At 38.1% G+C, this 15,301-nt stretch overlaps 1 protein-coding gene across 8 annotated transcripts in view; it reads right to left on the bottom strand.

Moving 5' to 3' along the window:
* IQGAP2 (IQ motif containing GTPase activating protein 2) overlaps positions 1 to 15,301 on the bottom strand; it is a 311,257-nt gene continuing 295,956 nt past the window's right edge. For all 8 annotated transcript variants that reach the window (XM_031666244.1, XM_031666249.1, XM_031666245.1 and 5 more), the window contains 6 exons: positions 14,855 to 14,942; positions 12,620 to 12,832; positions 10,113 to 10,273; positions 7,345 to 7,482; positions 5,940 to 6,048; positions 1 to 932 (listed from right to left, as the gene is read on the bottom strand). In XM_031666244.1, the coding sequence (XP_031522104.1) occupies positions 819 to 932; positions 5,940 to 6,048; positions 7,345 to 7,482; positions 10,113 to 10,273; positions 12,620 to 12,832; positions 14,855 to 14,942 (823 nt within the window). In that variant the 3' untranslated portion in view covers positions 1 to 818. The remainder of the gene's footprint in view (positions 933 to 5,939; positions 6,049 to 7,344; positions 7,483 to 10,112; positions 10,274 to 12,619; positions 12,833 to 14,854; positions 14,943 to 15,301) is intronic.

Here is a 15,301-nt window from a genome sequence, read left to right as displayed (position 1 = left end):
TTAATGGAATTAAGTAACATTTATTTTACATAAAACAATTTCCAGAGAATACGTTTAAAAACCATCTAGATACTGATTTTTTAGCATTACAAAAAATTGAGAGGCACAATTGAAGTATTCAAATAAATTGTGAGGGGTGGAGGCGGGGACTATGCTCACTATCTATGTTGTTCCTTAGTCATTTAAAGGCTCTGCGTGCAAGAGTCTTTACATGAGGCAGTAGTGCACTTTCATTTAGTGGGAATAAATCACATAAAATATATACTTTTATACAGAAAGTGTTATTGTGTTGTCATTTTCAATTACTTATAAAAAGTTCATTTGAATTGCACAAAAGTTCTCTTTAAAATTGATAACTCCCAGAAGACAGGGCTTAAAACTGTCTAAATGATTCATTACAAACAATTAGGTTTCCATTTATCCATAGATTAAAAAAAACTATGAAGAATTACATTATTCAAGTGGGACATTTAAAATGTTTTCATAGGAAAATAGGTTTACATGTTTGTCCCTAGTCAGCTAAATTCCCCACCCCGCAACTTTAAAACAGATCACACGATGTCCAAAGTTTTCAATCAGAGTACCTACACCACAGTACAGCGTGGACATGTTTCCATTCATTCATTTTATGTCTCATTCTATTATAGTATCAGATTAGCAAAAAGGCACCTGGGTACATTCTTCAGAACAGTTTTGGTCATTTAAAAAAAATCACACATTTATAAGCAGTGATTTCAATCATGTTTAAAAACAAAAATATTAAACAAATTCATTTCCTAATCCAGATGATAAGAATCCATGACATTTCTGCAGGCACTTCACTTTCCATAGAATTTCTTGTTCAGCAGGTATATGAGAAGGTTTACATTCACTTTAACCTTATCAAACATTTTCATTACAGCTACTCCTTCATATTGCATCTGAAGTAAATCCTGAAATTGTAAAAAGCATCATTAAATCTCAACTTTGACATTTTGTGTATTAAAAAAAAACATACTAGATGAATTTGTCGACAAAAGTCAGATTCAATTGACCTAATTGCCCGGGTGGGGTCTAACTATGTTGCCCAGGTTGGTCTCAAACTCCTGGCTTAAGCTATCTTCCCACCTCAGCCACCCCAGGACTACAGGCGCACACCATAGCAACAGGCCACAGATGGGGGTTCTAAAACTTAAGCGTACATCACAATCATCTGGTTAAAAACACAGGCTAGTTAAAAACACAGGCTGTATGGGCTCCTCCCACAGGAATTTCTTATTTTGTAGCTCTCTGGTGGGGCCCATTAATTTGCATTTTAATAAATTCCCAACTGATTGTGACTTAGATGAAAGAAAATAGTTTTTTAGAATTGATAAAGGCTGTATGAAAGAAAATGATGATCATTAAGTTAATATCAGGTATATAATTATAATTTCATTTTTAACTGAAAATATCAAAACACAAAGTTCTGGCTAGATGCATATTCTTTAGAAAGCAGTGTTTTCTGGCTGGGTGTGGTGGCTCATTCCTGTAATCCCAGCAGTTTGAGAGGCTGAGGCAGGTGGATTACTTCAGGTCAGGAGAGTGAGACCAGCCTGGCCAACATGGCGAAACCCCATCTCTACTAAAAATACAAATATTAGCTGGGCGTGGTGGTGCACACTTGTAATCCCAGCTACTCAGGAGGCTGAGGCAGGAAAATCACTTGAACTGAGTAGGCAGAGACTGCAGTGAGCCGAGACTGCACCACTGCACTCCAGCCGTGGTGACAGAGAAAGACTGTCTCAAAAAAACCCAAAAACAAAAACACAGAAAGCAGTGTTTTCTAAAATGAAGTGAACAAGACAATTCACTGGGGAGGCAAAAAGAATATTAGACTTCCTATTTCTATTCACTTTTTCTCATTTTTTGGACCTTTTTGTATATATTTTATACAGCACGTTTTAGAGTACAATAGCAGAAGCATGCATACTTTACAAATAACTATGTATGGAGAGAAGTGCTCATACTATTTCCTGATGAAGTGACCAAAGTTTGGAGACCATTGTACAAAGCAGTGGTCTGTACTTCTTGATCTAGGCTACTTCTGTTTCTGTACTGAGAACAAGCCCTCATTCTTAAGTCGAACTATCATTCTGTTTTTCACTGTCAGCATATAAACAAAGGAAATCAACTCTCTTATTAAAATAAGTAACTGGGTCACACCAACCATATGCATGAAAGTAAGCTGTAGCATTTCATAGTCACACAGGTACAGGAAACCTCTCCCAGTGGAACATGTAATTCCTGAGCTGTCCTGGCCCAATGGCTAGGCCTCATTTTCTTGTTTCTAACAAGGTCAATTGTAGAAGTTGGAGTCACCTTTGAAAGAACTTTGACTCTTGACAGCTTCCTCCTCCACTTCCTCAATTACCTCTAACTTCACTCAAGTAAACCCCTACATTATTCAGATATGCTTCTAGAACTAAAATTCTATAGGGAATTGAAGTCCTTTCATCAATAATTCTTTTAGCTATTTAGAGTGTAGAGGAGATTCACTTTTCCTTTGGGAAATGCAACATCTGTTAAACAAAATCTACTGGAAAAGAATTAAACCAATAGAGTTAGATGGAAAAGGAATGGCATATGTAGGGGAAGTAGCTGGGTCCCCAAAGTAGGGAGCAGAGAAAACATGGCTGCACTCATGACTTGAAAAGCAGACTTTAGTTTTAGCTCTGCCATTTGCTATCTTAAGACCTTGCAACATGACACAACTTCTCTGAAGTTCTGTTTCCTTGTGTGTAAATTGGGGATAACACTGCCAATTTCACAAGGGTGCTACTGGGAATGAGACATGAGATTAAGGTATATGCAAACCCTTTGTAAGCTACTCTTGTCTTGCAGGATCAACTGGAATCCTATGAGACAGGCAGCGGACAAGAGTGATGAAGAACTTGGATCCCAGCTGCCTCATCCATAATTAGCTCTCTGAACCTCAGTTCTTCATCTAGGAGAGGAAGAAGGCCCACCCTGCAGTCCCTGATAAATACCTGACATTATTTTTACAAGCAGAACATACATCACATAAGTCATATCCTCCTATTACCTATATGACCTATAGTTATAGGACATAATTCTATCCTACGGTTTTCTTTAGGAACTGAAGGGAGAATGGGCTGAAGATAACCAAGAGACATAGAGTGGTAATGTTAAAAGGGACTTTCTTTAGTCCTTTCAAATTTTGGTCCTGTTCCCAGTCCTTTACTCACAGTAAAGACCTGACCATCACATTTCTCTTTGGCAATCTACACATTCATGCAATTGACTAAAAGCTGCATATATAAATAGAAGTCAGCCTTTACATCTGACGGCTATCAAATGCAGGGCTGGCTCCGTAGGTATGCAATCTGTGCAGCTGCACAGGGTCCCATGCCCAGGGTTTTATTCTCTTCTGTCATCTCCTAAAATCCTTAACAATTATAAAAACAGGGCGCTGCATTTTTATTTTGCTCTGAGCCTTGCTAATGATGTAGCCAGTTCCGATTATGTGCTGCTGATTTTAAAAACCCAAGACATATTGGTCACCTGCATATAGCTAAGGATTAACATTTCACAATCCATTATGTGTATAAATGAATAGTATGAACAGCTAATCTTACTGTATACAGAATCCTTAACAAAGGAACACGTGAAGCTTGGTTTTTGTACCAGTACTCAAAGGAAGTCTCATGGAATTATTGCTTTCTCTCTAAACACAATATAAGGTGTCTCCTGGTCACTTGTGACTCATTGGTTCAGTTGATATTGACTGGCCCTGGATAATTTCCTTCTTGGCAATCACATATGTCTTTTGCTATTTCTACAGAGGAATCACTAACCAAACGGTATCACCACAAGTGCGTTCTTTTCTCTTCCTGTATTTATCTATTACACAAAGTAACTGAAGACCCTAATTAGCTAAATTGTTAAATGGATACATTTAGTGACATTTAAAGTAAGTTAGAAAACAATACTGTTTACTTAAAAATACTTTCCATAATTACATAACAGCTTTCATCTTATCTTCGAATTCTAATTTACTCCATTATCAAATCCATTCAGCTCCTGTTTTTCTTTTTAAACTTACAAGGGCTGCCAGAAAAGAAGGGCTCTGGCACAGACTCCCATGATGGGGAGGTAATTCCAGTGCATGCAGCCATGGGCTGCACAGACAGTGAGGCCAGAATTCACATCACTCTCAGGATCTGAGTGAGATGATTCACGTAAACATATGCAAAACACCTGGAAACCATTTTGTAAGTAGTTTGGGGCCCAGGTAAAAAGATGTTATTTCCGTGTAAAAAGTGTTAGATCAAAAAAGAAAAATTCAATTATTTCTTTAAATTGATTTTGTGCTAAGGATTAAGAAGTTGGGGGTAGATGAACATTTGTTTGCACTGCCCTCTTAACTTTTTTTTTTTTTTTTGAGCACAGAAACTGGATTTCTCAGTTTTCATTCATGTGTATGTGGCTTAAATGTGGCTTTTATGATAAAATAATAATTTATATTGCAAACACCATTTTTCTATTTATAGATATCTGTTTTGCATAATGCCTTTCATTTCTGTGATCACAAACATTTGGCGAATAGAGTTAATAAACTGATGTAGGCGGTGGTGGCTCAAGCCTGTAATCCCAGCACTTTGGGGAGGAGGCAGAGGCAGAGGTGGGATCACGAGGTCAGGAGATTGAGACCATCCTGGCTAACACAGTGAAACCCGTCTACTAAAATACAAAAAACTTAGCCGGGCCGGTGGCCGAGCCTGTAGTCCCAGCTACTCAGACTGAGGCAGGAGAATGGGCGTAAACCAGGCCGGGCTTGCAGTGAGCTGAGATCCGGCCACTGCACTCCAGCCTGGGTGACCAGGCAGAACTCGTCTCAAAAAAAAAAAAAAAAAAAACTGATGTAAAAACTATTCTAGGGGCTAGGTGTGGTGGCTTATGCCTGTAATCCCATCACTTTTGGAGGCTGAGGCAGGCAGATCACTTGAGCCCAGGAGTCTAAGACCAGCCTAGGCAACATGGCAGAACCCCGTCTCTACAAAAAATATAGACATTAGCCAGATGTGGTGGTGTGCACCTGTAGTCCCGGCTACTTGAGAGACTGAAGCAGGAGGATGGCTTCAGCCCAGGAGGTTGAGGCTGCAGTGAACCATGATTGCGCCACTGCGTTCCAGCCTGGATGACAGAGCAAGACCCTTTCTCAATTGCCCCACCCCCACAAATAAGAAAACCCATTCTAGGAAAGAGGGAGAAATGAGATCATGAAAGTTCCAGTCCTGGGCATACATAGTCTTAGAAAGAAATGCAAGTTTCCAATAAAAGGCAAATTTATAGCATTTATTAATAGCTCTGAATACTTTTAAATTATATTCTTTTGTCTAAGCTTTAAAATGGAAACATGGGCCGGGCACGGTGGCTCAAGCCTGTAATCCCAGCACTTTGGGAGAGGCGAGGTAGGCGGATCAAGTCAGGAGGTCGAGACCATCCTGGCTAACATGGTGAAACCCGTCTCTACTAAAATACAAAAACTACCTGGGGAGGTGGTGAGCCTGTAGTCCCAGCTTCTCGAGGCTGAGGCGGGAGAATGGCATAAACCCAGGAGGCGGAGCTTGCAGTGAGCTGAGATCTGGCCACTGCACTCCAGCCTGGGCGACAGAGACTCCGTCTCAAAAAAAATAAATAAACAAAATAAATAAAATGGAAACATGGCTCAGAGAAACTGACTGCTATGGTTTGCCAGCTAGAAGCATATTAATTTCCAATCATTTGAAAAGTCACAGCTTTGAAAAATCATCAACACTTAACAAATATTGGCAAACAAAGCTGGCCCTGGTTTTCTGTTAAACTTTATTGTTGTCATGGAGAGCAAGAGCCAGGATAGCAATGTATGATCCACATATAAAATTTATCATCAATGTGCAGAAATTCCAGCAGCTTACCTGAATAGTGAGTTGTACCTTTTCCATCTCAACACCAAGGAATTTTGATCTTACATCGAAAATGCCTACATCTTCAGTAGCTATGATATCAAATGTAACATTCTTAAACCTGTGAAGAAAGGAACATTCATACACGTGAAATTACAAGTACAGATGTGCTTAAAGCTGAAACAAACTAATGGAATCTCAAATAATCATTTTTAAAGAATAGCTTGTTGAGAAAATCCTAAGGGAGTCACCAAAAACCTCACATCATCTTTCCCCTAATTCTGCTTTCCAAACACTAAGTTTGATGGCTATTGTCGAGATCTGTAGCTCACAGAGTTCTGACATAGGTGGTTTATTACAGAAGAAATAGAAGATATCATCCTTGCTCTTCAAGAGCATAAAATATAGTTGGAAATATGTGAGTCGCAGAACATGAACATTACTGACCTATAGCCAATTGAGTACTTCAGATGATAACTTTTATAGAAACTTTAGGCCAGGCACGGTCACTCATGCCTATAATCCCAGTACTTTCGGAGGCCGAGGTGGGGCGGATCGCCTGGTCAACATGGTGAAACCCCGTCTCTATTAAAAACACAAAAATTAGCTGGGCGTGGTGGCACGTGCCTGTAATCCCAGCTACTTGGGAGGCTGAGGCAGGAGAATCACTTGAACCTGGGAGGTGGAGGTTGCAGTAAGCCAAGATCGTGCCACTGCACTCCAGCCTGGGCAGCAGAGTGAGACTCCATCTCAAAAAAAAAAAAAGGGAACTTCAAAAGAGGAAGAAGTATTTTCTTCTGAGTTGGTGTTGTCAGGAGGTTTTATGGGATACACAGAAGCCAGGCTTCGAATACAGGCAGGAGTTAAAGAAGAGGCAAATGCCAGTGAGTCTGGCTTCCCTTGAGATTTTAGGACAAGAGAGTGATGGAACAATGGGCTCATGACCCCTTTAAAATGAGGCAGCATGTGGTGCTTGATGTGGGGCTGTGAAGGAGGGTTTGTTTTCTCCACCACACTGAATACACACACTCACAGCATGCTTTGGAAATGGCTCTGATCCAGGGGTTGGCACAGCCTATTTTAAATGAGAAAGGTGCTATTTTGCAATGGTAGATAATTCATCCATCAAGACCAAAAGATAGCCTTTTACTCTCCTTGCTATGACTCAGTTCTGGAGGTTCACCAACCCAAACATACTGCACAAGCCACGGAAAGACAACCACTGAACACACTACATATGACTGACAGCACCAGATGCTGAGGCCAAGGGAAGAGCAGCCATGACAATTCATGTATTCTTCTCTTCTCACCAATCAGTAATCAAGGGTAAGCCTTGCTAGACCAAATGGAGCTCTCTCCAAGGCCACAAGAAATCAAATGGCATGCGTGTTCTATGCAGATTCCAGGTCACACTTACTGGTTCGTTTGAAGATCATCTATATCTAGCAGGACACCTTTCTCGTGCAGCTTTGCCGCAGTGTACTTCACTGGCTTCGCTCTCTTCGTCCCTTTGGGTTCTCCTTTCCCATCTAGTTTAATTGATCTCCGAGTATTTCTGACAAAATAAGAACAGACCATTTGTGGTTATGATGGCAAATGCAGAGGCTTCTGGTAGTGCAACTACCACACCCAGAGTGACATCGCTGTTCATACCTGGCCCTCAGACACTGGATATACACCTTTTTATTTTGTGATAGTAGGTAATTTCATCCACAGAGTAAAACTTCACTACTAAACTGTTTGAGCGGAAAGGGATTTCCCAAGTGACTGAAGTTTACATTACAGACTAACATCTTTCATAAAACTTACACTCTATTTTCTCAGGTATATTGAACCAAGTGGTTATCTTTAGTCATTTCAGAAGTAGCTGTTTTGCAATAACATGAACTGTGTGGTCCTACATAAAGATATCACCAGGACGGTTTTAATCTATTTAACAAACACCATGTGGCCAGCATTGTTCTAAGTGCCTTATAAATATTACCTCACATTTCCAAAATTAACATTTCCATATACTTTTAAATTAATAAATTCCTTTGCTATATACTATATCATGTAGCTCTCATAACCATACTTGTGAGTCTGGTACTCTTTGTTTTTTGTGGGGGAGTTTTTTTTTTTTTTTTTTTTTGAGATGGAGTCTTGCTCTATCGCCCAGGCTGGACTGCGGTGGCGTGATCTTGGCTCACTGCAACCTCTGCCTTCTGGGTTCAAGTGATTCTCCTGCCTCAACCTCCAGCTGGGATTACAGGCACATGCCACCACATCTGGCTAATTTTTGTATTTTTAGTAGAGAAGGAGTTTCGCCATGTCAGCCAAGCTGGTGAGGCTGGTACTCTTAATTCCACCTTAAAGATGAGAAAACTGAGGCTCAAAGTTCACTGAACTGGGCTGAAGATCACACAATGTAAGAGAGAATCAGAACCCAAATCCAATTCGCCCAACTGTGAATCTTGTGTGAAATGCCTTAAAGTAAATCACTAACAATCTCATTTCTACTGAAAATAAGCTTGACCAACTTCTTCCTTGCATGTATATGTATATATTCTTCCTTCCTTCCTATATTTAGTGTATAGTGTATGTACACTATACATTATATAATGTATATATTTATGTAATTATAAATGAATATGCACATTATGTATAGTGTGTGTATATATATATTTAGTGTATTTTGTGTGTGTGTGTATATATATAGAGGGAGAGAGAAAAAGAGAGAGAGAGAAAGAGAAACAGAGAGAAGCCCGAAGCAAACAAACTAAAATTCAGGACTAGTGGGAGCCAAATCAATAAGGTTTAAATGTGGCTACATCCCTTTATCAAATCTTCTGTGATTTCAGCAATCCAACTTCTGGGTGTTTATTCCAAGATGTGAAATCAGTTTGTTAAAGAAATGTCTGCACTCCCATGTTCATTGCAGCACTACTCACACAACAGCCAAGTTATGAAATCAACCTAAGACTCTACTCACAGATGAACAGGTAAAGAAAATGTGGTATATACACACACACACAGGAATACTATTCAGCCCTAAGAGAAAGAAATTCTGTCATTTGGGGCAATGTGGATAGAATTAGAGGACATTATGCTAAGTGAAATAGGCCAGGCACAGAAAGGCAAGTACCACATGTTCTCACTTATATGTGGCATCTAAAAAAGTTGAACTCATAGAAGCAGAACAGAATGGTGGTTACAGAGGCTGGAGGGTGGGGGAAATGGGGAGATGATGGTCAAAGGATACGAACTCTCAGGTGGAATCAGTTTTTTTGAAATCTATTGCACAGTGTGGTGAATATAGCTAATAATAGTGTATTGTACTTTAAAAACTGCTAGGAGTAAATTTCAAGTGTTCTCATCACAAAAACTAAGTATTTGAGGTGATGCATATGTGAATTAATTATTTCATATTGTAATAACAAATTATATCATCTTGTACCTCATGAATACATAACATTGTAGTCAATTTGCAACAAAATTTAAAAGATCTATGATTAATGCAACAGATTTTTCCATACAGTACCATTTCCTTCTGCCAATTGGATGACAAGGATTATATAAAAATATTGTATTACATATTTAAATGGGTAATTAAAATTTAACTAGCATTGATCATAGTCTAGTGATAAGAATAATTACTAAGCAAAGGATATTCATTAAAAATGGCTATACTGTATATAAAAACCTATAATACTTATGCTAATGGATAATAGACAGCTACCAAATTTTGCTGGTTGTGTCAATAATAATTTTTTAAAACCATTAAGCAATTTAAAAACATTCAGCTGCTCTGTGCAATTAGTAAACATCTGGCATTAACTCACATGATCAATTATACAAAATATAGTCCAAAAACAAGAGATTTTAAAAATAATAGTATTTTTAAAAATCTTTGACTAAAAAAGACAAAAGGAACAATGAAAGTGCTTCCCCAACTACTAATGCTATTTGTTCAATACGCAACAGGTAAGTCACTTTAATTCTAGTGCTGGTGGGGAATTGAAAAGCTTCCATTTGCTCCTGACTTCTTAGTTCACAGTGGCAAATAATAAAACTGAGACTCCAGTTTTCGGTTATAAGACAGAGCAAAAAGTTTTCTTCCATACCCAACCCAAATGCATAGAAATGCAGAACTGACATCTCATACATCATGACATTACGAATGAACGTGACATGATTTTAACTTACTTTCTTTTTAAGTTGTCTAAACAAGTCTTTATGTAGGTGTCATAATAATTGATTTGCTCTTCATAAAATGCTGCCTTCTTGTTAAGTGCATTCAGGGTCTGCTGAAGTTTTGCCAATTCAGCTTTTCGAAGCTTACGATAGATTCTTTGATTTCGAATATCCTAAAACAACAAGTAAGAGCTATCATATTTAAGCAGAAGCTTGCTTTATGATATTGCCAATTTGGGACAAGAAGAATATCAAGCAGTAGTAAGTCACTATTTGTAACTTGACTTGTAGCTTATTTCAGGTACCTTATTTTACTCTCAACACCACCACAGGGTTCCCATCCCTTTTTACTTCAGAACGGGAAAGTGTACATATTTCACTTTAAGAGACTTGTTAACATTAATTTTTTTCTTGATGGAAAGGCAAATAAGTTATTTTAGAATAACTACACATTTAGTTTAAGGAAAAATCGTGTTTTAAAAGGGGCACAAAGCAGCAGAAATGCAATTTCTTCAGACTTTTTTTTTTTTTTAGACGGAGTCTTACTCTGTCACCCAGGCTGGAGTCCAGTGGCCTGATCTCTGCAACCTATGCCCTGGGGTTCAAGTGATTCTCCTGCCTCAGCCTCCTGTGCAGCTGGGGCTGCAGGCCCGCGCCACCATGCCTGGTTAATTTTTGTATTTTTAGTAGAGACAGGGTTTCACCATGTTGGCCAGGCTGGTCTTGAACTGCTGACCTCAAGTGATCTGCCTGCCTTGGCCTCCCAAAGTGCTGGAATTATAGGCATGAGCCATTGTGCCTGGCCTCTTCAGACTATTTTGAATATTCCTCTTTGAATAGTACTTTAAACTAAAAAGGTTTACATTTAATTGTTAAATTGATTTTTAAAATAAGAACAAACTTTTTCATCTGACAAATATTTCTCAAGGTTTGAAAAAACAACACTAGCCTGTCAAGACTGAGTGAAAAGATTCAACATTGATAACTATTACTTGGCTTTAAATAGAATTCCTAGAACATTAAGTTGCATAAGCTGCTTATAGCTTACAAGAGCTATGCTAAATTTAAACTTGCAGATATAAGTTTTTTTGGTAATTCTAATTGGTAAGTTATGAAAGTGTTTGACTTAAGAAAATGATGCCTGTTTAATATTGTTTTTCTTTTGTAGACAAATTAAAAACCATTCCCCTAGGAATTCAAACAAATACCCACATACACATACACTCCCCCCACAACTTCCCCATGCCCTTAGGTAAAAATTCTTCATGAATAGAATATTAGAATAGAATATTCTTTGTTAAATAGAATTCTTCATTAAATAGAAATTCTTCATATAATAGAATATTCATTAAATAGAATATCATGTCTTCATGATAGCCTTTTTCTTTTTTAAAGCAAAAGCATATATTTATCTACCCCATATTCCCAAATAGAAATATTTCTACCCCAAAACTAAAGAAAGAAATGCTATTGCCCTTGAGTCACTTGGGCTAGAAGGAATAAGCCTACTGCCAGAATTGAACATAACTTTCTATCAAAGAACAAAGCTGGGCGCATTTCCCTCCCAGAACATGAGAAAATTTATTATTTTTTTTCTGGTCATTTAACTGCCTTTAACCTCTAGATCCATATTAATTTGCATGTTTGAATAAAAAGAATGAAATATCCTTCTAACCCAAATATATACTTCCTTATCCTTGACAAACAGATCTCAGCCACTTCCTGTGATGTTTCATTGCACTAAGTTGAGACGCTTTGCTCAGGAAGTTTCTCAAGTGTCAAAACATGGGATAAGAAAACAGAAACTAATCTTCAAGTCTGAACTGCATTTAGGTTAAATTGCTTAAAAACAAATGATCTGGGACACAGAGTTCATCTCAATGGCAGGTTCTAAGGCAACTGAGCTATATGACAACTAACATCTCAGGAGAAAACTCTTCCAAATAATGTTATTTTTAAAACTAGCTTAAAGGTATAGACCAAACTTGTCAAGAACATTTTTTAGTATTTATTTCTGGTCTGTTTCAACTCTCCTAATGACTTCAAAGTGTTGTGATTATTTTCTCTTAAAAGTCATCAACTGCTTGGGAGGCCGAGGCGGGCGGATCACCAGGTCAGGATTTCGAGACCAGCCTGGCCAGCATGATGGAATCCTGTCTCTACTAAAAATATAAAAATTAGCCAGGCGAGGTGGTGTGCGCCTGTAGTCCCAGCTATTTCGGAGACTGAGGTAGGAGAATCGCTTGAACCTGGGAGGCAGAGGTTGTAGAGAGCTGAGATCACGCCACTGCACTCCAGCCTGGGCAGCAGAGTGAGACTCCACCTCAAAAAAAAAAAAAAAAAAAAAAAAAGTCATCAACTGCTTTGAAACCTTTAAAAATCTGTAACATTGAAGAGTGCAGTAACCACAGCATATGCAACCATGAATCCCTAATGCCACCTCACAGAGTGCCCAGCACTTGACTGGTGATTAGCAAATGTCTGCTAAGTGAAGAAGAAAGAATACTGTTTCCAAAAACCTTGGCAATCTCATTGAGAATGTCTTGGTATTTATTTTTGGATGACACGTGTCCAGTCTGTTCCAATGTCCGAAGATTCCTCTGGATTTTCCTCTTCTTCTGCTCAAGAGGCAGCTGTGCATCTTCAATCATAGATTGGCTATGCTTCATTTCTTCTGGAGTCCTGGAATCTATCATTGCACGGCTCACCATGTCCGTGGCATGGTCTGCCTCCTGAAAAGAGAATATCAAGGTGCTGATTTTTCTCTGATCCCCTAATCTCACAGTTCATAAGCTACACAATGCAAGTTAATGTCAAAATGAAAGTAGTCCTCCAGCCAAGGTTCAAAGACTAGAACCAGAACATGTTCTTCCTGAGATTTGAAGTTTGAAAGGAATTACTTCATCTTTTTGATAGCAAGCCTTATTTGGGAACAATTATCAATAGCTGCTTTATTGCCAAAGTGACAAATCACCATAGTAATGGACATATTTTAATGGATAACTGCTACTTTGTAATTCCCCAGATGGAAGGATTTCGATTCCTGGATAGTCTAGCCGAGGAAACTAAAACTAGATTATCTATTGAAATGTGGCTATGAGAACCCTGAATGTTCAGAACCCAGCTAAACTCTCACACATCAGCCATGTTTATGGAGAGTCCTGAACTAAACCAACAGAGGCAGTCAGAGAGCTTTATTCTTATAAGGGAATCACAAACCAGCAACTCTAAAAAACCTGCAAAGTTTCTTTGAGCAAAGGGAATAAGATAGCATATCATAAATTCCCAAACAAACGATGAGTAAATGAATAAATGAAGGAACACTCTTTGGATAGTCTGTAAAAGGAAACAGTAATAAAAAGAGACTATTGGTCTTCCCATTTCATTATACGAGACAATTGACTGACTCAATAGATGAAGTCTAAGGAAACAACTATTAGTTAGGCACAGTAATGTCAGACATAGGACAGGTAGGTCAACATTATTGACACAGGAACATTATTACCAGGTTAGCAGTAAATAACAAAAGCAGCAGCCAACATTGTTGAGCACTTAATATACGCCAGATATGAATGTACCCATTTAACATGTTTTAACTCACTTAATCCTGCCTGTGAACTGGGTACTATTATTAATCCCATTTTACAGTTGAGGAAACTGCGGCACAGCAATGCTTCTAAGTGCGCAGAGTTTCACACCTAGGAGGTGCAGAGGTATACTTGATCTCAGAAGTCTGTGTTCTCAGTCACTTATTCATGACACATTTAGGGGAAAATGAAAAATAGTAAGGAGTAAAAGTCTTTTATACAAACCTAGTGTACTATTTTACCCATATTGTTGAAAACATATTCACACATTAACAAACACGTGATTTGAAGTTTAGTTTTATATTTTTTATTAAAAATTTTTAAAAGTTAGAGATGAGGGTCTCACTGTTGTCCAGTCTAGTGTTGAACTCCTGGGCTCAAGCGATCTACACACCTCAGCCTTCCAAAGTACTGGGATTACAGACACGAGCCACCATGCCCAGCCTTTTATATTTTTTAAATTAAAAACCATTACAAGGATTCCTTGGCGATCAATTAAATTAAGAATGATCCAGGAAAATTATGTATAGCTCTGCTAAGAAGTAGTTAATTAAATAATTAACTTTTGTTTAGGGAGTGGCAATTATTGGTACTAAAATAACAACTTTAAATTTATTTTAGAATGAACAATGACACATTTTCAAAGATGTTAATAAAAAGCTAAATGCAAGATTGTTGTGAAACCTTACTTATGCTAACATAATGATGCTTTGACCCAGTGGACTCAATAGTTTCTTCTGGAGCATTTGGAAAACATCTTTAACATGTGAGATGCTTATTTGTTTCAAGTTAGTAAATACATAAAATTGGAAAGATATTTTTCAATATCCTGTCAGCTAGAACTCTCTCAACTGACTTACTTGCCCATCTACTGTGTGATAAATACTACGATGAACATTTCCACGCTTTGAAAAACCCAGAACTATCATCCTAGGTTAAGACAAAAGTATATTCAGCATGAATTTGGCGCTGTATTTTCTATTTCATCCCCATTGATACTTCATACAGGTTTATATATGGCTGAACTCAGTTTACTACAGTAATAGATAAAATTCCTTACTTCCAGACCATGTCAGATACAGTTTCTCTGAGATAATAAACATTTGGCATAACGATTTACTAAGAAAATCAACTCCTATTATTATTTTACACTTAAAGCCAAATTACCTGTTGCGCAGTGGCTGGTGTCTCTAAGATTTCTGTCAATGTGTTCCCTGGCTGGTTTCGGATCACATCAATTATCAGCTTCTTGGTCCTTAAAACAGAGAAAGAGACAGACTTTCAGACTGTAGTCCTTATGCACAAAAATCTGTTTCTCCTAAGAGAGTGCACAAACACATACAATACTGAAGCTTCAAAGATAATACCTTAAAATAAAACATTCTTGCAGATATTCACCAGGTCTGTGGTAAGACTCTTCAAAGTTTATGAATGCTTGATAATCAAAGTCTGGGCTTTATGTGCTTGATGTTGTAGGACTATACTGTCAGTAACATGGGCACAAGTATATCACAAGATTTCCTCTCTAAATACCTTTCCTTCTTTTTTAGACCGAGACTACTTTTTGATGGGCAGGGGAACAAGTGCTGCTGATATGGCCTGCTACTGCAGAGT

This window comes from Papio anubis, chromosome 5, assembly GCF_008728515.1.
Source record: "Papio anubis isolate 15944 chromosome 5, Panubis1.0, whole genome shotgun sequence".
Lineage (NCBI taxonomy): Eukaryota > Metazoa > Chordata > Mammalia > Primates > Cercopithecidae > Papio > Papio anubis.
Note: the sequence above shows the minus strand (reverse complement) of the source record. Positions and strands in the feature narration are given on the sequence as shown.